At 38.6% G+C, this 26,947-nt stretch overlaps 1 protein-coding gene across 6 annotated transcripts in view; it reads left to right on the top strand.

Moving 5' to 3' along the window:
• CTNND2 (catenin delta 2) overlaps positions 1-26,947 on the top strand; it is a 929,345-nt gene that overhangs the window by 153,533 nt on the left and 748,865 nt on the right. For all 6 annotated transcript variants that reach the window (XM_053906886.1, XM_053906884.1, XM_053906885.1 and 3 more), the window contains exon 2: positions 6,457-6,593. In XM_053906886.1, the coding sequence (XP_053762861.1) occupies positions 6,457-6,593 (137 nt within the window). The remainder of the gene's footprint in view (positions 1-6,456; positions 6,594-26,947) is intronic.

Raw genomic sequence — 26,947 nt, 5'->3', positions numbered from 1 at the left:
TATGTATTTGTTTATATATATATATTTAAATTTGTGTATGTTATGTATATACATATATATGACTTTATTTTAAGAGGTCATCAAGAACTTAAGCAGTTCTTATATAAGCAGTTCTTAAGCAGTTTATGTGTGTGTGTGTGTGTGTGTGAGAGAGAGAGAGAGAGAGAGAGAAAAAGAGAGAGAGAGAGAGTGTGACAATTTTTGGCGTATTGTAATGGCCAGTTTCCTTCCTCACTGTGCTGCAACCATAATGGAGAATTATGAAAGTGAGGCCTAAGGATAGGCAAAGCTACAAGTCAGTCTATTTTGTTTTGTACTTTAGAAGATAGGATCAAGAACAGGGTGGGGCACTGTCTTGAAGAGGGTGGGACATGTGAGGGAAGGAAATAGCTTTAGGTGTGGCCGCATATGCATGGGATGCATTTGTTAGTTTGGTGTGAGGGTCAAGGAAGTTAAAGTCTAAAAGTCTTAAGTTGAAGCCATTGACTAAAGCCAAAGGAAGATGAGGAGAATTCTAGAAGTTTCTAGCAATTCTAAAGTAAAAGATAAAAAGGGACCTGCCTGAAGAAAAGGAAAAGGGGAGAAAATGATTTGATAAGCAATGTTTAGAAATCATCAATCTCTACATTACCCAATACATATCAAAGTGTAGTTTCTGGCTTGAGCTGGTCTCAGCTACCCAGATGTTAACAGCAAAGAAAAATCATTGCTAGATGCATTTTGGGTTGTAAGTTTATATGCCAGGTCACCTTCCATTTTCTCAAATATGTTTTACCCACAGTGTCAGCATTTTGGCTAATGGCCAGTCACTCAGACCAAACCCTGGAATCATCTAGACTCTTCTCTCTTTGCCTCACTATTGCATGCAACCTGTCAGTAATCCTGACAGTTCTCCCTTCAAAATATGTTTATAAGCTGATCCTTTTTCATCACCTGTTCCCAAGGACTGAAGCTACAGATAAAAGATTACATCAAGGCATTGACTGTTGGGTATAGATCAAGGCCATCAATAGAACTTTCTGCAGTGATGGAAATCTACACTTTTACTATCCACTACAGTAGCCACTGGCCACATGTGGCTATTGAGCACTAGAAATGTGAACACTGCAACTGGTAAACTGGCTTCTTAATGTTATTGAGACTTAAATAGCTATATGTTGGTAGAGGCTACCATATTGGACAGTGCAAGTCTAGCTAATGAAATAAGTTTTGAGTCCCACAGTATGCAAGGGATTTGGAATTTGAAGTAGGTGGGACCTGCACCCTGGGAGAAGAAAGAAACAGGTCTCTATGACAACACAGTGTGAGGGCCTGGGTAGTGACAGAATGAGAGGGCACTTGAAAGGATGAGACATCATGGGTTATAGACAGAGGGTAGCCAGTTCAAGAGGAGCAATGACCTCATCGTGGCCAAAGGGGTTATTGCTGAATCAGAGAGGAGGAATCAAGTAACAGTGGCATGAGAAGACTAGGTGGCTCATTGAATTAGATGATGGTGTGACACCAGAATCCATCAGTTAATTTTTTGAAAGTGGCAATATCTGATGTCAAAGTCTGTTGGTTTGCAAACTGGAGCCCATACTCAAGGGCAGGGAGGGACTGAAGAAGGCAACAGACCACTCTAGACTGGTAGGTGGCAGGTTTAATAAACAAGAGAACTTATTTACAAGGCTCACCTTGGGTGGCTATGGCACAAGTAGATTTCTGTACTGCCCACTGGCCAGAATCTTAAAAGTTTCTATAGGCCTTAATTGGGTTCAGTCACATACCCTACCACCACATTTCTACCACCGGGCTATATTCTTAGAGAAGCTTCTGGGAGTGGGGAAGGTGAGCAGACACGCATTCATTCCAAGGACAGGGGAGGGAGTATGGAGCCTGTAGTTGGCCGGATCCAGCTTAAGGGTTAACTGGTTTTCAAGAACTATTTAAGTTCTTGATGACCTCCTCCAGTAAAGTCATCGGTTGCTGGGCAGCAGTGACTAAAGAAGGAACGAGTTTGAATACTTACAAAATGTAAAATAAGAATTTTATTTTCTTTTTGTGTGATGGAGGTCAATAAAAGATAGCGTTGAATGTGGTCCTTGAATTGAAAGCAGGAGAATTTGGCCTTCTAAAGTGCACATAAGATTACAACATGTACGTTTATATCCCAAACTCATGTTTGGGAAATGAAAGTTTAGAATATTTATTTGGACCTCATGAAATCTTATTACTTATGGTCATAAGAGTTCATATTGGGAAGGATGCTCTGTATATGAGGGCTGCCTGCTTTTGGTATTTTTCTCATCCCAGCCAACTTTGCTGAATTTCTTGTTGCATCATCTGTGAAAGTCCCATGGAGGTTCTTAAGATAGTGTTTTGTTCCATAGGCTTACTTCACACCAGTGGGGCACAGCCCTCTTACAAGCTTTGGTTTATCCAGGTTGCTGATTTGAAGCAGCACATGCCTTTTCCTGACATCTGTAGTTCATCTTGGACGTAGGCGTCCGCAGAGAGGACGTATCAATAATACGTGATATTACTGGCCTGCTAACATCGGTTCCCCAGTGCCCCCATACTTGCCTCCCGGGGGAGGTAAGAGAAAGAAGCTGAGAACATCCAACCCCAGGCTGCCTTAATAAGATGCCACAGACAGAGGGGCTTCAGCAGCAGAAATATATTTTCTTACAGTTCTAGAGGCCAGAAGTCCAAGATTGAAGTTGTTGGCTTATGTTTTTGCTGAGAATGCTCTTTTTGGCTGCTTGCTTCTCTCTGTGTCCTCACAAGGTGGAAAGAGCTCTGGTCTTTTCCTCTTTTTTGTAAGGGCAACAGTTCCACCCTTAGAAGCCCCACCCTCGTAACTGCATTTAACCTAAATTACCTCCCTGAAGGCCCCATGTCCAAATATGGTCACCTTGGGCATTAGGGCTTCAGCATATGGATTTGGGGCAGAGGTGGGGCCAGGGATGGGGGTATGAGTCAACACAGTTGAGTCCGTAACACTCATGCATGCGCAGGTATAGCACAGCACGACTTGTGGTTTTGTATTTTCTGGACATAGAACTTGTTAGTACCAAGTTCTGCTAGAGAACAAACCCACTAACATGTGACAGTATCTGTCCCTCATTATTGTCCCTTTTTCTCATGTCGAAGATGCTTCCGTCTAAAATGTAGTTTAGATATTTGCCGATTAGCATGTGACTAGCGATAGAAAGACTTCCTACACAGTCGTTGTATAAAGAGAATAAGAGGTGTTGTACGTAGGATCAATAAATCTGTAGGAAAATGTGCACTGTACTTGTTGCCAAAGAGAAAACAAATCAAAGGGATGCATTTTTCTATATCAAATTGGTAAAAGCAGGAGAAGATAATAGAGGCCAGTCTTGTTCACATTGTGGGGGGGGGGGGGGGACATTCTCATGGGCAGATATGTTGAACCAGCCTGGCGGCAGGGAAACTCGTTCTGGCTCTCCAAAGTCTGAAACCTGCACTGGTTCCTCATTCCATCAACACCACTTTATCTATTGAAAATGTCACAGACATAACAGTAGGGTAAAAGTTACAAATAAGAGATAGTAAATTATGATGCCTTACGAATACTAAGTATTCGTGACATTTTAAAACTGTAGAATCATTTTTGTTGACATAAGACACAGTTCATGCTATGATGGTGAACAAAGTTTAAAAACACATCGAGAATATTACATTAGGACTCCATTATGTAACACTCATTACATAGAATGTGTTCAATCAGAAAAAAACATTCTGTCAGAGAAGCCTAAACCAATACACCAACGTAAATATACTTATCTCGGGTGGCAGAATTACTTGAGGATGCCTCTTCCTTGGTGTTGGGTTTTTTTTTTTTTCCTTTCTTATTGTCTCTCTACATTTTCCAGATTTCCTGGATTTAACACAGAATATCTCCTCATTTTGGTGGATTAGTTCTAATTAAAACTAAAGCACTTGGCGATTTACTGCCAAGTCAGAAGGCTTAAAGCTTTTTACACTTACCATTAGGCAGTCCACAGCTTGGTTGCCGTAGTCTTCACGTGGCCCTGCCTCTCTTCTTGTGCTGTGAGCTCAAAGGATTAGGAGTGGAGGTCGGGCAGTCTTACTCATACACAGGGATGGCCAACGGTCGAATTAAATCTGGGTGTGAAAAATCACGAGCCATGGAAATGATTCCCAGTCATTTCCATTCAGGCACAATGGCTAGCCGTGACTCTGGATGGTGGGCCTTGGAGGCCTTGAAGCATTCACTTTTTTTCTGTCGTTGCTGTAAGGAGAAAGGGGGGGAAGTAAACAGACTTAATTATTCCTTACAGTGTGTGGGTCAGAGTTGTCCGGTGCCTGAGGATTTACCTTGATTCAATGCCTATTAAATCCCACGTTTTATTGTGACAGGTTACCCTCCTACTTTTAAGAGTAACATTTTAGAGAAATTGGTGTGTAGACTAGCATTTATGAGGCAGCACCACAGGTAATGGGAAATAGGCCAATGCATCACAGGACTCTAGGAATAAAGAGGGAGAAAACCCGGGTTCTAGGCCCAATTATATAAATAACTTAGAGACTTTAGACAATTTCTTTGTCAAAAAATATATCGATAATAATGCTGGTCCAAAATCTAGATTCACATGGACCTGACAAAATTTGGAAAACATGAAAGCTAAAATAATTTAAAATATGTAAGACTCATCCGTTCCCATCTTGAGGGCGTCCCCTTTGGAAGAGGTAGAGTCCCCTTTGGAAGCCAGTGACATGGATACAGGCGGAGATGCAAGGCCGGGGAGGGGGGTGACTTTGCATGTAAGAACTGCCATTTTCCTTTCTTCTTGCTTTCTGCCTTCCCCCCCTTCCCCCCATTCTCACACTTTTCCTAATTAGAAGGGCTTGGCTTCCAGGCTCTGTTACCTGGGCACAACATTTGTTGATCTGTTTATCTAAATCCTTATAATTATAAGGCTTGCTCAAACAGGATACTACGTGTGAAAGCAAGTGGAATATAAAACTGTGCTTTATTATTATCTTCTCAACCCCACCACCATAATTATTTAAATCACTTTCTTTCATCTTGTTAGTATCCATCACCTAAAATACCTTCTGGTTTTTAGCCATGGTTACGTTTTGCCAAACTATGTTTAACTTGATCTTTACTCTTTGCTCGAACCTTGCTTGCAAATATTATTTTCCCGAAACCTCCTATAAATTCTGTTTGTAACCGATTTATCTTTTCAGTGCTATTCTAATCGTCGTTGATATTATTATTACAATTTTTACTTAAAAAATGACAACAAATCAAAACTAATTTGGAAAGTCCAGTGAAAAAATTAGATGACCACCTTTTTCATACATTTTAAGGAACATTCTATAATAGAACCTGTTTCAGATAGCATAGCCCTAGTTAATAACTGCTAGCAAATATAGGTAATATCACAGTGCAAGGGTTCCTATGAAAATGATGTTGTTGACTGGAAAACCCAGGCTGCTCAGATACAGTAGAACAGGAAATACTCTAACATTCACATAGCACTGGTTCCCGGAGGGGCATGTGATATGATAGTTGGAGGCAAGAAAACCACCTTTATTTACTCCCAGACTTTTATTTGAATAGTGGTTTTATAGTGCTCTGGTAAAAATTGTTATTGGTTAATTATTATTTCCCCTGCTAATGAGCACTGCTAGATTATATATATAATGAGTACTTTAGTCTTATTTATTTGTTAGGGAAAGATAACGGGAAAAAATAACTTTCGGGATGCTGTTTTTAACCTGTACAATGGTGTCCATTTATGAATTGAGCTGATGTTATTTGAGTTTCTTCTTTCTTTTATAAACTCAGAAAAAAATAAACTGTGGCAAATGAGCCTTGGCAGCTTTAAAAAGCTTTCATCTGCCGTAGGTCACAGAGAGGGAACTTGGTAAATATTTGTGGAGTGGGCTAGGTATTTAGTATTCACAGTACTAATCTTCTTATGTTAATTCATGAATTCCCTTAATTATTTCTAAATTATTGATCATTTATTTTTGTGATTTCCTTATAAAGGGGAATATTGAATAGATTTTCTTTGAGATGGAAATACACCAATACACAAGTAATAAAATTATGTAAAACAGAAATAAAATAGTAGATCAGCTGGCTTTTTTTTAAAAAAAAGACTCAGTACTTCATTTCTTTTCTCTTTTTTTTCTTTCTTCTTTTTTTTTTTTGCTTCTTATTATTTCTTCTTCCACTTACTTCAAATACAAAACAGAAAATTGTGAGTGTATCTTAGAATTTGGTTGGGGTGAGAAAGGAGAAACGATTCTGTTTACTTGTATTGTTTCCTATTCTATAATGATGTCGTGTGCCTTCTCTGTAGTTCATAATTTTCATTTTTCCCAAGGGGAGTGCTTAAGGTTCCTGACAGTTGTATCTGTTTGCCATGGCGACATCTCACATCGCATTCAACATGTCCCTCTGCATTGCAGGAGCTATGCCTGTCCCAGACCAGCCTTCGTCCACCTCAGAGAAGACCAGCTCCCTGAGCCCTGGCCTGACCACCTCCAATGGGGATGGCTCAGAAACGGAAACCACCTCCTCCATCCTCGCCTCGGTCAAAGAGCAGGTAGAAACGTTCCCCTTTTGTGACCTACTTATGGGCGCACTTTAGAACTTGTTCTTTCAGGTGAACCCGTGATGACTCAGCTACGTTGGAAGAAACTTACGATTTTCTGGCCAAATGTTGGTTTTGGGCATAAAAATATTAAAATTGGGTTATAATTGCCATTGGAGAGTGGATTCATACGTTTTATGTTTTCATTCATGATTTAGGCACTTTTCGTTGAGAAATATTCCACAGGGGGTAAAAAACAAACAAACAAAAACACTTTACAGTCAAAATTCCCTATATGGGTGAAGTTTTGGAAGATTTGGTGATGGACCTTTTATTTAATACTGCTAAATGCTGAGGCCAAATAATTGGTCTTTAGAAAAGATAAAGTCTAATCAACAATCAAAATATATCCACAAGTCTAAAAAATTAGTATGTGTGACAGCAGATGAATTCTGTGTTGGGTCCAGGCGAATTGGTCTTTCCAGTATCTCTGAGATAGATCTGGAAGAACTGTGTTTTAGAACTTTCCCTATAAAACTAACTAAAATCTGAATGCTTCTTCCCCCGACATTACTTTGCCTTAAAATGAATAAGTAAATAAAGTCTGAAGTCTTAGATCAAAAAAACAACAACAAAAAAACCGTTTCAGAAAAGTTATGTTTCTTGTAAATAAAGGGTGGCAAATAATCAAAGAAAGCTGGAAAACCAAGATTTTTTTCTCACTTCTTTTAGCATGTGCTAGAATATAAATCATAATTTTTTAAAGAAATTGAAAAAGCATCCTGTGTTTGGTTTATATGATTCAGGGATGCTGAATAAGCAGCAGAAGTGGCCAGGCTATCAATAGAGTAGCTGAGGAAAGATCCATTGACAGAAGGGATCGATGATGCTCTCAGTCAAAGTGTGCCCTCGGGTCAGGAAGTGTATGACTAAGTGGGTACACAAAGCAAGTTGAATAGAGTAATTGGATAATCTGGTTTTTGAAAATGGTCTGTAAGCAGGAAATTGAGGCACAGGCCGTATTCCTTGATGAGTTTGCTACCAGAAGCACACTCATGAGCGTGCTGACTCTTTTTAAGGAGTAATTGAAGAAAGGAACGAAGGTTCATGCCAGTTCCCATACTCAAGATAGTGCTTTGTTAAAGTTGGTCTATGCCACGGTTTCTTACTCAGGTATGATCTGGAAGTCTTTGGGCCAGTAACATTGGACTAGTGACAAAATATAAAACAGGAGGAATAAACTGAACAAGAAAATGACAAGACCTGTCTGATGAAAGGTATAGCATTTTATCAGAAGACATAAAGTAATTAGGAATAAATGGCAAGGTATGCTATGATCCATAATAATATCACTTTCTCCCAAATAAAGGTATAAACTTTAGGCTATGGTAGTAAGGATCTTACGGCTGATTGTCTCTTTGACAAACTGGAATAAACTATTGTAAAAATTACATGGGAAGGGTAAGTATATGAGAGTTACAAGGAAATTTTTGGTAGAGAGATTTTACCTTACCAAACATACTCATCACTATAGTGTCCAGTGGGTCCAAAATGTTCTCTCTGTAGGACATAACTGAGGGTTCATAAACACAAGGACACATTCAACATAAAATCGTAGAAAAAATAGGCCAAGAGAAAATATGTGCCAAAAATACGATGAAGTGTTGATACAGTTAGTATATTAATGCTTCCTAATGTTGATGAGAGAAAAAGAAATACAGAATAGAAAACCAGGCAAAAAATATGAACAGCAATTCACAGAAGAAAAATGCAAAAGACCAATGAATACATGCAAATGTTTTATACTCTACTGATCAGGGATATAAAATTCAAGATAGAAATGATTTTCTTTAATCTACCAAACAGACAAACATTCAAAAATAGTATATATTGTAATCTACCTAAGGGTTAAGGTTTGAGGAAATTCACATTCTTTGTCACCTCATATGGAAATGTATATTGCTGTAACCTTTGTTTAAAATAAAATGTTGCTATGAATTGGCATTTATAGTGTTCAGTAGCCTTTGATTTGTTGTGCCTAGACATAGATAGTATAGAAATGGGTGACCTAGATCATAAGGTTTTATGTATATGGGTGTTTGTTGAAAAATTATCTAGGATAGAAAAAATAGAACAATAATGATAAGTTGAAAAAAAAGGTGTATCTTTTTTAATGTTTATTTTTGAGAGAGTGAGAGAGCATGAGTGACTGGAGGAGGGGCAGAGAGAGAGAGACACACACACAGAATCCGAAGCAGGTTCCACACTCTGAGCTATCAGTACAGAGCCCGATGCGTGGCTCAAACTCATGAACTGCGAGATCATGACCTGAGCCGAAGTCAGATGCTTAACCAACTGAGCCACCCAGTTTCCCCAAGGTGTATCTTTTATATAAAAGCTATATCCTTTTTATGTAGTTATTAATAAAATGAGTTGGAGCTATATATTATATCTTTGAAAAATTCCGTGAGGACTTTAAAAAACAACATAATAAATATTTTTGTTTATGTTTATGAACATCTAGAAAAGTGTAGGAGGAAATAAATCAAACTATCAACATTGGTTACCATATGTGTTTCCGATTAGATGGAGGTAGAGTATAGGGAAGACGATCACAAATGAGAGAAAGAATTGGGAGATTGGAATAGATATTAGTTGGATACTAGGAGATGCTACTTCTGCTGAGATAGTGATGTTTGTAGTCGAGAGAGTGGATAAGCTGCTTGAAGCAAAAATACATTGCTATAAATAACATGGCCTCTCCAAATCCTTGATGCAGATTTAATAAAAACTTATTGTGAAGAGTTTTTTCAAATAATTAAAATAAGTCCAGCGTTCATTTTTGGATGGCAAAGGTTAGATTCTTTGTGGCAGGAAACTAATGTGAACAGGTGTGACAGTCTGTCCTGGAAGCCGAGTAGAGGATCTGGAAGCCTCCGCATCAGAGGCTCAGGCATCATCAGGTCCTGTGGGCAGCATGTGCCCATGTTAAGGCCAGATCCACCAGCAGCCAGGTCCATGGACTTCCTTGGGTGGCCTGGTGCAAACAAGCAATTTTTTTCTTCACTGAAGATTTTCGTCCTAAATTATTTTTAAGGTTTGCATCATTTCTTTTCCTGAGGTCTAGGCTATTGTCTATGGAGCCAAAGCTAAGTTAAATATATCTGAAAAAAAAAAATTAGCTGAGATGAAAGAAAACTGACTTTGGCCATTAAATGTCTTTTATGATTTTAATAATTATGTACATAAAATATTTATAAATATGTTCATTTGCCTATTGCTTGCCTGGTCCTCTTTGGTGCTAATGGGAAATAGCTTTCTTGACTAAAAGTCCTATTTATTAAGTTAGAAAGTTTGAAGGAAGAAATTTTATGGCATCACTCTTATGTGCTACCCCAGTGCTGTCTCCTTGGACATCAGTTCTGCAGGAGAGAAGTCATTCTTTATCACAGCAGGCATATATTCTGAGCTAACTGCCAAGTGATAGGTTGCATAATTTATTTACTCATTCATTAAACGTATTGAGCACTTTATATATGCAAAGTACAATAACGATGAAAGAAATACATGTATAAAGAACACTCAGTTTGACAGTTTATTGGAATAAGTTGTTATGGAGAGTAATAATGTAAGTTTTTAGACAGGCAGTTAACATTGCATAGAAACAAATTCTGGTTTATAACCACAGAATGAGCTTAAGTCATGCCAAGCCCTGTGTCATGAAATGTGTCCACATGACATGTATGGCATGACTAAGATATTTGTAATCTGAGTCCTAGAGACCTTGCACCTAAGCAGTCATGGGTTACTCCATGAAAAGGTGTTCATTGATTTATTTCTTTGTTCTAATTTCCCATCTTGATTGCTTTTAGCTGGTAAATTTTACACTTTCATATTAACATAAATAGAACCATGATTTATGTTATACTCTATGGGTAATTTTCTGTATTTCAGACACATCTGTCTCATTTCCAAGTTATCAAGTTTCTCTATGGGGCATTAAGAGAGAGGGACCTAATTCCTATTTCCTCTCCTGTAAACAAGCGTCCTTCAGCAGAAGAGGAGGGGGGTGGGTGGAGGACAAGCATGTGATGACTTCGTTCATGTGATTTGGATACATAACTTAGAGCGGGTGATTGATAGCCATTCATTATATATAGCAGCCCCAAACGTGGGGTGTCTTAAAGGGGTGAGAACAATGAAGGGATTCTTTTTTAAGGATGGTAGGTATCCCTATGATGATGGCAGTGACTTATAGAAAGTGAAGTTTATGACGCTTGAAAGGGGGGGAAATAACAGGGAGAAAAGTTACTGGGTAGATGAGAGTGAATGGATCTAGTGCATCAGAGAAAAGAATGGCTTTTGGAACAAAGACAGTTCATCCATGAGAATGGAAAAGAGGCAAAGTGCATGGTCTCAGGTCACCCGATGGCTTGGTGTTGGAAACTGTGGTATTTCTTCCCCTCTCTTCAGATGAGCACAGTCATCTTGTTTGAGTTGGACTTGTTTGGAGTGAGCTGGGCTAAGCAGAGGTGGGGAGGGGAGGCATTGGAGATGAGGGATGCAAGACAGCCATTATACCGATGGATCTTGGAAGTGACATAGAGTGGAAGCGGGGAAAGAGAAATTGTTAGTGACAATGCATTCGCAGTGAGTGTGTGCAGATGGTGATAGCTTGAGAGCTGTGTGCTCAAAATCAAGAATTAGAAAGTCATGATTGTTAATGTTTAGACCTAGGTTGTGACTCTTTGAGATGAGATCAAAATGAGAAATGAGAGCAAAATTTTTTTGACTCTGGGAAAGGTGGTGGGGAGTCATGACAATGCCAGGACAGTGGTCTCCAGGAGAAGGGACAGTGCTCGCGTCGCCCATGTGGAGGGGTGTGACTGTGAGAAGCACGATAATGTTCGCTTGTGGTTGCCTAAGAGTAGTAGTCCTGGTGTTCGCCCGTATGTTTTCATTGTTTTTATTGTCGCAGTGCTGGTCTACACAATTAGATAAGAATGTATATTCGTTTACACTATGTAACCTTGTCTTTGTATTTTGCCTTAAATCAACATGGTACCCCTTTGCTCTTAAGAAAACCATGACTTTCCTAAAAATATATTCATTTCGAAAGAATATTTCTTTTCCTTCAGGTAACTATTGTTTCATTTGATCATCACACAGTTCCAACGCTGGCATCCAAATAGTCTTCTCGTATAAGCTAGAAAAATACAGGACATTTTAAAGACCTTTAGAACTCATATAGTTCATTGATCTTTGTAAATTATGACTCAGATAAGTGTGTTTTTTGTAATAATTCAACCAGTGAAGTACATTTAAAAATGAATAGGTTACATAGAAATTGTAGGTATATAACAGTATATGCCAGTGTCTCATTTCATTGTATTTTTCAGTAGTGTTTATCAAATGCCAACACTGTGCTTAGAACTAACCTTCCCTGGGTGATACACAAATCTGAACTCTGACTTCTACTATTTAGCAGTGAAGTTAGAAGACAAACCTATATAGAAATGTATAAAACATTTAAAAACTTATAGACAAAATTTTAAGGAAACTCTCTAGTCAATTTACTTAAAAACTCCAAGTAATTTATACTAATAAGAACATTCCTTAACTTGACAGTATTTATAACCCTAGACACTATTGCTACAGTAATTTCTCTTGTTTTTTGTTTTGTTTTGTTTTGTTTTTTGTTTTTACTTTGCACAAGGATTGCAATCATGTTCTTGATTTTAGAGGAAATTTTTGGTACCATTATTTCAAATACTGATTATTTTCTAGGTGGTAAAACAGAAGATTTCTTGCTTTTAATCACTTTTGTGATTATTTTTAATAGAGGGGAAAGTAGGAGTGAAGACATTCCTGACCTCCCACTATGGGCAAAGCTACTGCACAGAGTACTTTATACATGGTATGTCCTGTGAAGGCACGAAACAAGCATTTTAAAACATTCTTCTTACACGGAATCTAAAGAAATCTTGATATTTTACATTGACTCATGGTGAGGATAGCATGCCTTTATTTTTATTTTGTTTCTTTTATTTATAATTAAAAAAATTTTTTTAATGTGTATTTATTTTTGAAAGAGAGCGAGAGAGTGGGGGACGGGTAGTGAGAGAGGGAGACACAGAATCGGAAGCAGGCTCCAGGCTCCGAGCTGTCAGCACAGCACCCGACACGGGGCTGGAACTCACGAACTGCGAGGTCATGACCTGAGCCGAAGTCAGACGATCAACTGACTGAGCCACCCAGGCGCCTCTGTTTATAATTTTTAAATTCCATTAGCTCTGTATAAAAAGCATATGATTGGGAAAGAGCACATTATAAAATCCTCCTTTAATTAGTCTTTGTCCTGTGCCACATGTCATTGCCAAGTCTTTCAGCACTGGTAGTGTTACTGTAATGTGGAACAGTAGTTTCTGATAACGTGATGTGAAAAATGACCTGTGATGATTAATCACTTTCCAAACTATGTCTTGGGAAAGCATCTTATGAAAGTAATGACACAATTATCATCCATGAAAAGGAGGAAATTAAAACACCTTTGGGAAAGGTCAAGAAGATAGGGAAGGATTATCTGCAAAGACTAGTGAACTTTATATTCATGTAGTCAGAGAAAAAAGAATTCTATGTATCAAAGTGCCACAAGTGGAACTCTTTCCATGTATTAAAATTAAAATGAGAATTGCTCGATGATTTTGAATTTATTTCTTGTTTCAAGCCAGATGTAGATTGAAAATGGGGGGAGAAAGCATATTTTCCCCCTTGCTTTCATTGTTAGAACATAAACCATGGTAGGAACAGTCATGACCTTTTTCGAGATGTGAACTGAGCTATGAAGTTGCAAGCCAGGAGTCTGCGGATCTGGGTCCTGGTAGAGGGTGTGGTTTGGAAGAAGGAAGGGCAGATCCTGGAGTCGGCAAGGATCAGAAAGCCTTGTGGATGGATATCGCTTGCACAGACATGGTGCAGACAGGCTGACCAGACTAGGTGTTTAGATTCGCAGCAAGCTAAAGAAGGAAATTAAGTGGTGTATGTAGCAGTGTGGAGCTCCAGGTAGGAAGGAAGGGGAGGGGTCAGGTGGCAGCGGGTTGATGGAACTTGCTGGGTATGAAACAGTCTATTTCTTTGTGGATCCTGGATCTGTTACGTTGCAAAAATGATGACCGAAGCTTGAGAGAGCGGAGCAACGAGTGTCCTAAACCACTTGTCTAAGGTCTTGGGAATTGGTGCTAGGAGTTCTAGTCACTGGTGAATATTCTGGAAGTGTGGATGGGTCATCTCCCTCCCTTCCTCCTCCTGCCTGCCATGCTCTTTTGTGTATATTCTGTTCTTGCCTGTAAGTTATTTTGAATTTTTCCCTTAAAATTTGACTTTGTAACGCTTCTCAAGACACACATATACTTATCTACCTTTTTAATCACCCCAAATTCTAAGAATTAATTCGTTTGGATGCTGTCTGTTCTCTTCCCTTTGAAGCTATTAGGAGTTGGGTTTTTCAGGCACTGGAGGCTATGATGGGAAAAGTAAAAATGGACTAAGCTTTTATATGCTAAATTAGAAGATAAGCTCTTAGGGGCGCCTGGGTGGCTCAGTCGGTAAGGTGTCCGACTTCAGCTCAGGTCATGATCTCACAGTCTGTGAGTTTGAGCCCCACGTTGGGCTCTGTGCTGACAGCTCAGAGCCTGGAGCCTGCTTCAGATTCTGTGTCTCCCTCTCTCTCTGCCCCTCCCCTGCTCATGCTCTGTCTCTCTCTGTCTCAAAAATAAATAAAAACATTAAGAAAAATTTAAAAAAAGAAGGCAAGCTTTTAATATGTGGGGTTTTGTAACATGACATTATAGTGCCTTTCTAATGCCTCTTTTATATTTATCATTAGAATTCATTGCTAAATATTCATATGTGAAATCACATTGACCATTTTAATATGATATTTTATAAAGTTTCTATGAATTTTCCATTATAAAGTAATTCATACACATTGTAAAAAAGTTTAAAAACTCAGAAAGGAATGAAGATAAAAATTTTATTTGGGAGTCATATTGCAGCTAGAGATTGGTGTAAATATTTGGGAAGGGCCCTTCTAAGATTTTTATATGAATATGTAATTATTTATACAACATTTTTATTTTCCTTTATAAATTTTTTATACTTCCTCGTATACTTAATATTATAGTAAGACTATTTTTCATATCACTATTGTATTAAAACCTAAACAGATACACTGTGAGTTAACATAATTTTATTGAACCTTTCCATCTTTGTTGATCTCCTAGGTTGATTCAATTTTCTCAGAATGAAACAAAAATGCCATGTCACACTTCCTTGTACATAAATCATTGGGTCTACTTTGACAGAACCTGCCTGGAGCAAAGTTTTGAGAAAGACTTTAAAGACCCTTACAAACTCACTGGGAAAATATGTCGTAATTAGTTACCGATAAGAGCCACAGGCAGGACTTACAAAGCAGGAGCTCCAGGGGTATTAGTCAGTGCCCTTGTACAGGGTTTGCAAAGTAGGAAATTAACAAGCAGAATATTCTAGAGGGAATAAATGGGGGAAACATGTTCAGTATTCAGAACAACTGAACCAAATATGGTGGAAACAGTAAAGATAAACATATAAAATACGATAGGACAAGAAAACATTGTTAAATAGTATCTCAAAATCACAAAAATGTTTTTAATATAGACACTACATTTCATTAAAATGTACATATTTTTTATAAAATATAAATGACATACTTCTGTTAACTCTTTATGTAAAACTTATTTCATGAGATCTGTAAGTAATGACTGTTACTCTAGTAATTATTTCATCCAGTGTCTTCTGTTGATGACCAAAGAAACTCATTTTAAAATGGTATTTAATTTGCTTACCTCAAGCCATATAAGAAATTGCCATAGAACTGAAATGAGAAAATTAGCTTGTTTTATTCTGAATCCAGTGCTCTTTTCACTGTACTGCATTCTCTCTCAATTCAGGTATAATAATGGGGCTTCAATATATTGTCTAATATTTCTCCCAAAAAAACATTTCTCTATGGCCAAAGTTTGCTGAGGTCAGGTTAAATGATGCCCCTGCCTGCTTTGCTCTCATTTAACTAGGAAAAGAGAGGCAGACAACTTCATATCAATTTGATCTGCAATATATTTTTGCAATCTGAAGGAATCATGAATGAGATTCTAAACAAAAGGAATTCACACGCCTAGGTGGCTCAGTTGGTTAAGCGTCCGACTTGGGCTCAGGTCATAATCTCACGGTTCGTGGATTCGAACCCCTTGACAGGCTCTGTGCTGACAGCTCAGAACCTGGAGCCTGCTTCGGATTCTGTGTCTCTCCCTCTCTCTCTGTTCCTCTCCCCATTCACGCTCTGTCTCTCTCAGTCTCCCAAAAATAAATGTTAAAAAAAAAATTCAAGGAATTTACGCACCTCATTGTTAATGTGTGTAGAGAAAATGTGGTATGAAACAAGAACTGTGAGCTCAATACCACGGCTTTCTTTTCATTGAACATTCCTGTTTCCAAGAATCAGTGGTGTGGACGGAAGTTTTCTCTAGCATGCATCAGTGACACAGGTAAACACGCCCGCGGCAGCCCATCGATCATGTTCAAGTTGCTGTCATTCAGCTGCAGTCATTAAAGGAAAATGTGCAGGTTCATGCCCCAGGCTCTAAATGAGCTGGCTCCATGGCCTGCTGCCATAAAAAAAACCTGAAGATCAGCATCCTCCTCCTTGATAATGACAAGTTCTGATTTTCACATTCTTCACAGCGTCTCCAGAAGTAGCTGGACCACTTGCCTAATTACTAGGAGACAGAAGGACTCAACAAGACCAAAACAAACAAAAGTCGCTTAGGACAGGTAATCCTCAGCATTTAGTAGCCAGTTCTAAAGAGCTGCATTCAGCAGTCAATAGATGTTACCTGGGGGTGCATTTTACAGCTTAGACGGGTATCCTGGAGGGTCTGCTAGGTGCAGGAGTTATGTTCAGAATTAAAAATTAGAATTACATTGGGGCGCCTGGGTGGCTCAGTCGGTTAAGCGTCTGACTTCAGCTCAGGTCACGATCTCGTGGTCTGTGAGTTCGAGCCCCACATCGGGCTCTGGGCTGATGGCTCATAGCCCGGAGCCTGTTTCCGATTCTGTGTCTCCCTCTCTCTCTGCCCCTCCCCCGTTCATGCTCTGTCTCTCTCTGTCTCAAAAATAAACGTTAAAAAAAAATTAAAAAAAAATTAGGATTACATTGAATTCAATCTAAGATCATGTCATAGTTGTAGGCAAAGACGAGCAATCCCGCGTGCAGTTTGGTGCTGCTGTCTGCCCTGTTTTGGGAAGCAGAACTCCGAGGTGTCAACCAAGGGCATTTCAATCTTTGAGTTGTTGTGAAACTTTTAAAGTGCAGTTGTGGTCCTGTAGGTCAGCACCGGTACTCTCACCTCTGCCCAGACAAGAGATCGGCTGTGTCCGGAGCCACCCATTGGTGAACACAGACACTTCGAATAAATGATACCCCAGGCTTCAAATACTTGTCAGCCACCTGCCTACCTTCTGTAGACCTCCTGTCAAAACGAGAGACTGTTTATGCTGAAAATTAATAATCTAGAGTGTAAATTCTTTCTATTTGGGGAGCCCTCACGTATCACGAATGGCATCTCAGCCCTCTTTGGGCATGCCTTCTAAAAACATGGCTTTAATAATACTGCAGGAATAGGGTCTCTTTATGGAGACCCAAGATAAGAAATTACCATGCCGAGGATTGCCTGGGTGGCTCAGTCGTTGAGCTTCCGACTTCGGCTCAGGTCGTGATCTCTTGGTTCATGGGTTCCAGCCCTGCATCGGGCTCTGTGCTGACAGCTTGGAGCCTGGAGCCTGGAGCCTGCAGCCTGCTTCAGGTTCTGTCGCTTTCTCTCTGCCCCTCACCCACTCATACTCGCTCTGTTTCTCTCAGAAATGAATAAACATTAAAAAAAAAAAAAAAGAAATTATCATCCTGAGAGCTTTTCAACCCTTCTCACGCTGTTGTCACTTGATTTAATGTCAATGAAATATTTTAGTATTACATGCATATTGCTACTAAAATAATGATAATAGTAATAATAAAAATTGTGATTCTTTTTCTGAGAACTGACTAATCAATTAATTTCTGGAATAGGTTTGTGGCTGGGTCTCCCTGCCCCCCCCTTACTGTTGTGTTGCTGCCCAAGAACAGTAGTGCCTGCCCGACACAGAGAATGAATCCAGTGTCTTTGTGTGGAGGGTACGCGTTCATTAATTGACTTATTATTTTGGTTTTTTTCTGCTCCATTTTAGCTGAAAACTGAGTGCTTTGCTTACTTGTAATAAAATACCTGTTAGGGTTTCAGTTTCTTCAATCAGTGTTTTTATTTTTTTATTTAAAAAAAAACCTTGGAGAGAGAGAGAGACAGAGAGAGAGAGAGAGTACATGTGAGTGGAGGAGGGGTAGAGGGAGGGAGAGGGAGAATCCCAAGCAAGCTCCATGCTGAGTTTGGAGCCTGATGTGGGGCTCAGTCCCACAACCCCAGGGTCGTGACCTGAGCCAATATCAAGAGTCAGAAGCTTAATTTACTGAGCTGCCCACACAAGGCCCCCCCACATCCTTGTTCTTGTATGTCTTTTTTTTTTTTTTTATAGTTATCCCTGTGGGCAGAGGTCACTCTTTGAAATGAAGTGCTAGCCCAGAGCCTAGTGACACATGGCAAACCATTCTATAGCATATGCTATTCTATATTCTACAGGATCATAGATTTTAAAATATTTAAATAATACATTTAAAAATATTTGCAGTATGTTTATAGAGTAGACGCAATAAGCTCCTAAACATGAGTTGTTGTAAGCCCCAGCATTCCCCGGGGCAGCACCAAGGCCTGTGAAGAGTCTAGAAGGCAAGTGATGTGGGGTGTCAGATGGGAGAAACACTGATGAACTGTCTTGGAGTGGGAAGGAGGTTGGTATGAGCTGCCTCTAAATATTTGGTATGGGGAACGAGAAAACTTTTATTAGACAGATGTTACCCAACTGAGAAGAGAATTAGGATAAAGGATCAAAACTGGCAGATAGCAGGTTCAGTTTTGTACCAGACATGATCCTTAGTTGCAAACTTAAGCAACTTGAAGCTGAAAAGGAATAATTCAGTGACAGGTAACTCTTGAACTATTTGGAAGGCCCAAATAAAATGGTCAGGCTTGGGGTTCGTATTGCTAGAGTTAATGACCAATTTTATTCCAAATCTACCCTGAGAATGGGTTCAAAAGGTGGAGACTTTCAAACATGGAAGAAATCTCCTCAGTGATGCTGGCAAATGACAAATTTAGGGAAGTACCAAGGAGTACAACTAATCACTTTTCTGTCTCTTCGGGAAATGCGCTAACGAACAATGATCAGTGGCGGACCTTTGACCAGTGGGTGGCAGCACAGAAATGTACCATGGCTGCTTGTAAATGTGCTATTATTTGACGCCTGTAGCCTTGGGTGGCTCTGGGTGGGCCTTTTGCTGCCAACTTCATTCATTGCCTTTCCATAGGATGCCCAAAATATATTATTGTTTTTCTTTTTTCTTCTTGTCTTTTCTTTTTGGTTTTCTCTTCTCTTTCCTTCTCTTCTTTCCTCTCCTCTCTTCTCCGCACCAGTGCGTAGCCCAACATGGGCTTGAACTCATGACCCTGATTTCAAGACCTGAGCTGAGATCAATAGTCAGACACTTAACCAACTAAGCCACTCAGGCACCCCTATTTTATTCTTTTTCTGACCAGGATATGAAACTAAGATATGGCAATCCTAGGAAACAAGGATATGAAAAAAGTTGGAAAGACTATGTGCTGTAATATTACCTAAAATAACAATTAAAATAAAATCAGAACTGCCCAGAAATTCAAAGAAAGAAATAGTGAATCCTTTAGTTATTAGAATTAAGGAGAATCTGAATGAATATCTGTCAGGGACTCACGTTTGATACAAAGTTTAACTAAATGAACTCAAGTTGCCTCCACATGTTAAATGTTTTTGAGGTCTGGTATTCACTTGTTAGTAAATAAAATTTGTTAATTAGTATTCCATGACTAAAGATAAATATTGCAAATTATTTTTTAAATATTGGCATAGTTTAAATATATGCAGATTTTTTGTATCTGCTAAGAGTCTTTTCTCAGTTGTCTAAGGTATTCATAACTTCTAAATAATTTGGTGTCTACCAACAGACTGATTATTAATATGTAGCATTAGAAACTATTGCCTTTGTCGTGAGTCCAGTTAAAAACTTGAGCTAAGACATTTGATGAACCTTTGATAACCTGGCGAAAGGGCAGTAGGCATCACTGGGCTAAAAACGTTTCTTCCAGTTTCAAAGACAAGTTAAATTTTCAGAGCTTCTGCCATGGCACAGAGTAAACTGGTAGTGGCTCCTGAAGTAAAGTGGGTCATCTTGTTTTGAGGATTTATTCATAAGTGGATATGGGATTTAGGCCAATATTTGATATGGTGGGAGAAGTGATATACTTGGCATCAGTACATTTGATTCAAATTCCTCTAGCATTTTCTTACTACATACCCTTTTAAGGCATGTAACATCTCTCCAAAATTAAGTTTAATTATCTACTGAAATGAAGAGTCTTATATGAGAGTTATAATGGAATGTGTGCAAATTATAACACAAATTGTACAAACATGTTAGTTAATAAATTTACTATGACCCCATGGAAATCTGTGCTCCCTAATTAGTTTATATCTGCTTAATGAATTTCTCTTCACCAGTCTTTGTTTGACAATTAAACATATATGCAATCTCAAACTTTGGATGAATTCATGAAACCCAAAGGTAAATCTGGGGGTTTCTTTGGTCCCTTAGCAGTTTGTGAGAGAGGAAGAGGATACTTGGCTGAGGATAAACCATAATAAATAAGCCTTTAGAGTTTTACTTATGGTCAGAATATCACATGCGACGTAATGCTGAAGAGACAGTATAAGAGGTATTTTGAAGCTCCTGATTACACTTAATTATATTAACTTTCTAGAAGAATATATAGATCATTTTTCCTGTCGCTTTTCTTTTTCTTTTCTTAGAGAGAGAGTGTGCGTGAGTAGGGGAGAGGAGTAGAGGGAGAGAGAGAGAGAGAGAGAGAGAGAGAAAATCTTCAACAGGCTCCATGCTCAGTAGGCAGCTCAACAGCAGGGGGCCTCTATCCCACAACCCTGGGATCATTACCTGAGCCACCAGGTGCCCCCCTCTGTCACTTGTCTTAATTAAACTCTTTATAAAACAAGAAAGAAACAAATGGGTCTAGAACTCTTGATAATCAGGTCATTTGTATTGCTGTGATTTAAAAGTCGTCTGAAACCACAGGCATGGACACATGCCCCAGCACGGGTGAATGCCTGATGTCAAGAAGTATGGATAAATCAGAGAAAGCAAGATGTGTGTCTCATCCTGGTGTGCTCCTGGGTCTATTGTAATTGAGAGAAGGGAGAGGTCTTTCCTACAGAAGCAGGAGCTCAGAGCCAAAGAGGACTGGAAGAATGTTAGGTCCCAGGGTTTACATAAATCTTAGGCCAGTTAGGATTCTCACAAAATGAGATAGGAGATTCCAGGTAGTCCTAATTGTTAATTCAAGGATATTAGCCACTGCTTGAATTATATTATGGAAAGTGATTCTGTGCCCTTCTGATGTATATCCCCCTTCTTTTTTATACTGGAGAAAGGGACTTCCACAATTCCTGGACTGTAGAAACTATTCCTTGTGCAGTGGTTACACTTTTAAAAATGACATTATTTTGTCAATTAATAATATGAGTAACAATAGTAATAAATTTCATTCTTAGCCACCAAAGTTGAATTAATTATGTAAAATCCATTCCAGGAGTTCTGATGTTTCACTGCTATTGGGCTATTTTATGTAAGTGAAAGGAATGCATCCATTTTATTCAGATTTGAGGAGTATTTAAGAAAGTGTTAATGGTAAGTTTGGTGAAGGCTACTTTCTGCCTTTTCCAAAACTCTCTATTTGATAACAGAATTTCTACTATCGAGACTCTAGTACTTTCTAACTTAATAACTGATGGTGATTCAATTTTAGGTTGAATGAATGAATGGGTAGTAAAATAAATAACAATGGTTAGGAATTGTACGTGGAGAGAGAAATTAGATGAAATTTGATGTATTTAGATAGATCAAGAGTTGCAAGCTCGTGATGTGAATATTTCAGTAGCAATAATCCTCACATTTAATTATGAAAGACTTTAACCCAAGTAAATTATCTTCTTTATTCACAATAATGTGAGATGTCTGGGTGTTTGCTTGATTTTTACCTTTTTATACTGTGTACATAAAGGAATGAGTGAGAAATTGCATTTTCACCTTGTTAACTTCCCTCATTTGTGATTTCATTATTTAAAGTAATTAGCTATGTGCATGACTAAATTGCAATTCTTTTTGTTGCTAGGATTTTCATTTTTTTTAGGCATTATGACTTTATAATGATGCAGTGTCACTTTAGGCCTCATAGAAAGGAATCTACAGTACACTTGTAAGAGATAAGACACATTGGCGGTGGCTGCCAGGCTCACCCGAGGCCCCTGCTCTGAGGACAGTCCCAGATACCCCGGGTTTGTGCCATCCGCAGGGGATTGATGGCCCCCGAGTGGTGACTTGAATAGATACGGACACATCAGCACGTGTCTCTGGGTCTTTTTGTCCCAGCGCTGCATGTTGAGTAGAGGCTGATGGTCTGACAGATGAAATTTGGGTAATTGGTGACCTTGTTTTCTGACCTGTGAAGAAAGCCAGAGTGCTTGGTTCAACTTTTTGAAAAATCTAATGAAACATCCCAGCATCATTCCAATATATTACTTTTTTTTTTTTTTTTTTTTTTTTTTTTGGTCATTGTTTCTTGCTTAAACTCGTTCAAATTGAGCTTCAGGTCACTTAAAACCAGATGAATCCTGGCTAAATCATGTATTTGGGAATTGATGGGTAAATTTTTAAAGTCAGGCCCATGACTTTTTTCCCTGTATCTTCTGACACATTTAAGATGCTTTAAAAAAAAAAGAAAGAAAAGAAAAAAACCACCGTGAGTCAAAGCATTGCAGACTATTGACTCCTGGCAAGACCTCTCAAGAACTGAATTCCTGGTAAAGAACAGCGTAGAGAAGTCTGCTCTCCACGTGCAGCTGTTATTTGGACAATCTTCTGTGGTTGGTTAGGGGAGATGTTCCTTAGGTGAAGAGACGTGATCAGCTAACAGGAGAGTTCTGGAATTAGCTATTAAGTCAGTTATTTGCGAATATTTGTACCAAAATCATCACAAGGAGCCAGTCAGGGTTTACTCACAGGGAACCATTACAGTCTTTCTTGATGTTTCTTTCTTTCTTTCTTTCTTTCTTTCTTTCTTTTTCTTTCTTTCTTTCTTTCTTTCTAAAGTAGATTACTATACAGATAAGAGCAGTGACAGTCTGAAGATGTAACGCTTCATGATGTCACTAAAGCCTTTGGCAGTCTCTTGTGATATTCTTGGGTACAATGAGTCTGTGAATGACAGTACAGTTCACATCTGCACTGGCCGTGGTTAATAAACTGTTGCCCAGAGACTATTGGATATTAAATTGGGCTTTTTCGTAAAGAAAAAAAAAAATCAGTCTGCCTGGACTTAGGGCAGTAGAGGGAAATTCAATCTAAGACCGAAATTCTGTCTCCAAAAAGCTTAAGATATTTCATTTTTGCATGGCTTTTGATAGTGATAATTGTAATAATAATAGCTAAGACTTACATGCCATTATTAATGCTAGTGAGGTTTTATTCTTTATCTTCCTGGATCCTTACAATTTGCATGTGAGGAAGGTTATGTTAATCCGCATGTTAAAGTGAAGATGAGACCATGAGCGATTTTGCACCTTGCTGGGGCTCTGTGGTGTCGCAGGGAGGGATTTGAATTAAATTGCCTTCCCTTTAAAGCAGGCTCCCTTCCACACTCCCCTATAAATGTGCATACATGAAGGAAGTGATCAAGGCCACAAATGTCATGCTCTGTGACTTGCCTGAGTAAGGTATTAGAGAAGAGAGAGAGAAGTACCGGCAAGGATCTTTAGAAGAATTCAAAGATCTTGGGGGGCACCTGGGTGACTCAGTCAGCTAAGTGTTTGGCAGTGCGGAGCCTGCTTGGGATTCTCTGTCTCCCTCTCTTTCTCTGCCCCTTCCCCGCTCTCTTTGAAAAATAAGCAGACATTAAAAAAAAAAAAATTCAGAGATTTTCATTTAAAAACGTCATTATTCCCAGGAAGATAAAAACATTTAAAGATTTATTGATGCATTTCTTTCTCTGTCTGGAAGATTGATTCTAGACAGTTTTTGCTGGGGTTTCCTTTTTTCTTTTTCTACCAATTTTAGCTCCACAAAGAACGCCCCTTCAGTCAGATCCATTCACTTTGTTTTCAGATACAATCACAAGAAAAACCTTTCAAGTTCTCCTTAAAAATAAATTAAGCCATCATTCACAGCAAACATGACCTCCCCGCGTACGGAAATTAAATATAGAGGGTAATTTACAATTAAGCTAATATTTAACTTGCTGTCAGAGCCACAGCCTTGTTACAGACTGATGTGTTTGAGTGGGTGGAACTCGGAATCCCATGGTGCCCCTGCGTCCCCTCTGCCTTGCCTCCAGGAAAGCAGGTCAAGACAGCCAGCTTCAACGTTAATGATTGAGTTTATCAAACCACTTATTTCAGTCTTAAAATCCATCCAAATTTTCTTGTCCTTTGTACCCTTAGAAAGATGCGGAGTCGTACCTCTTAATATTAAATTGTATTTCTCCCTATTGGAATGGAGCTGATTTTTAAACCCTCTAATGATACTGAGGTTGTTGGTAAAGAAATCTCGTCTTCCTAAGGAAAGTGGGAGACGAACTGCTCTGAGTGTCTGCACGTTTGCATTTCTTATGCATCGAGATGTGAAATATCTCCCCAAAGAATAAATCATTTGTAAGCCAGCCTTTCTAATAAACAGTAGTAATAACAACAACAACAAATGGTGTTGATGAAATTGCTCAGTCTGGCTCATTTCTCTCCTCCTAAAATAAGAAAATAAAATACTAACTAAGTTTACTATTTCTGTCTGGCCATAGCCAATATTATTTTTAATAGAAAGATCTAAATATCCGAAGTTCTCGTTTCTCTCTTCTATCCAATTAGCAACACTATGTACACACCATTTTTGTAACAATGGGACGATAACTTTATTTTATTTGTCTTCACCATGATCCCTAGGCTCATATAGAAGAATTGATTATCCAGAAATAACCTTATTTTCATATGCTTCTGTTCCCTACCATTTGCCCATTTCCCCTTATATGATTTTTTTTATTATTTAAAAGTTTGTTTATTTATTTTGAGGGGGAGGAAGGGCAGAGAGAGAGGGAGAGAGACAAACCCACTGCACTCATGGTGCAGAGGGTGACACAGGGCCTCATCTCATGACCATGAGGTCATGACCTGAGCCAAAAGCAAGAGATGGATTTTTTTAAAATTTTTTCAATGTTTATTTATTCTTGAGACAGAGACAGACCGTGTACAGGGGAGAAGCAGAGAGAGAGGGAGACACAGAATCTGAAACAGGCTCCAGACTCTGAACTGTCAGCAGAGCCCAACGTGGGGCTCAAACCCACAAGCTGTGAGATCATGACCTGAGCCGAAGTCGGATGCTTAACCGACTGAGCCGCCCAAGAGCCCCAAGAGATGGATGTTTAAATAAATGACTGACTCACACAGGTGCTTCTAAAAAAAAAAAAAAAAATTGATCTTAGGAGCGCCTTGGTGGCTCAGTCGGATAAGTGACCGACTCTTGGTTTTGGTTCAGCTCATGATCTCATGGTTCGTGGGTTCGAGCCCCAAATCAAGCTTGGGATTTTCTCTCTCCCTCTCTCTCTGCCCCTCCCCTGCTCGTGCTCTCTCTCTGCCTCTTAAAATAATTAAACTTAAAAAAAAATGATCTTATTCAAACTTTCCTTCTGAAACTAGTATTTTTGGTTTTTTCTGAAAGCCTATTTTAAGCCATTGAAAATTTCAGCCATGTCCACATTGAAAATTGTGGAAAGTTTCTAAATTCCAATTTCCAGAATGAATAGCTGTTTAGTGGTACTTTATTCTGTTTGCTGTATGCAAAAGCAATCCTTATATCCCAAATTTATGAAAGCATTATTTAAATTATACCCATTTACTCAGCATCATTGGAAAGTGAGTTTCAAATAAATAAGAGAATTTACATTTAATTTGGGTTTGACCTTTGTGCACACTATAACAATTTTATTTAAATTATCTTTATAAAGTTATTTTTATCTTAACATTGCCCCATCGTTCAGCAAATTAAGGACAAACACTGAAAACATTTCAAAGTTTCCTTGATGTGTTGGTGTTGTTACTAGGAGCACTAAATTTATTGTGTTTCATCTGTAATTATAGAAGCAGGGCTATGAAACTTTGGAGAGACAGGCCTGTATCTCAAGAAAATCTCTGAGAGTTGCTTTGTTGAAGAATTCCTGAAAGCCTATTTTTTAAAAATTATCTGCCATTTTGCCATTAAACACATATAATATATATACATATACAAAGTAAAAATATGTATTTATATTTATATGTGTGTGTATGTATATATGTATATATATACGTATATACATATATATACATACATATATACATATATATACATATACATACATATATACATAAATACATATATACACACACACATATATACACACACACACACACACACACACACACACACATACACACATATATACATATGTATAAGGTAAAAACATTTAGCCATGTGATCTCCAGGGCCCTGAAACTTTCTGAAGTGGTAATTACAGAATAAAAGGTCAAAGCAATTTCCTCCCAGGTGATTTAATGAAAATGATAGTTTGTATGTGTGTAGTTCTTTCCAGTTTACTGACTGCTCTGCAAACATTAATTTGATCTTGCACTGCATGATCTGATTGGCAGGGGACATTTAGCTAATCTCATCTACAGGCAAAAAAACGGAGAAACTCAGGGCTTTCAGGTCTTCTCCAACAGTACACGAAATATAAGCTTCAGATCCAAGACGAGAAGTCATTGTTTGAATTCCTACCAATAATAATATTAACTAAAAATCATGGATGGCTTACCCTGAGCCAGGTACCTGTGCCACATACATGATCTTAATCCTTTCCACGAGGAACCACCTGCAGTCGTAATGCCCATCTGACACATGAGTAAACTGAGGTTTAATAAGATAAATTAACTGGCCTGATGCCATGTGGCTAGCATGTGGCAAAGCATGAATGCTTAAGAGGTAAAGGTTATCCATAAAT

Source organism: Panthera pardus, unplaced genomic scaffold, assembly GCF_024362965.1.
Source record: "Panthera pardus isolate Hobbes unplaced genomic scaffold, ASM2436296v1 HiC_scaffold_2, whole genome shotgun sequence".
Lineage (NCBI taxonomy): Eukaryota > Metazoa > Chordata > Mammalia > Carnivora > Felidae > Panthera > Panthera pardus.
The sequence above is the reverse complement of the archived record's forward strand: the minus strand, read 5'-3'. Positions and strand labels throughout refer to the sequence as shown.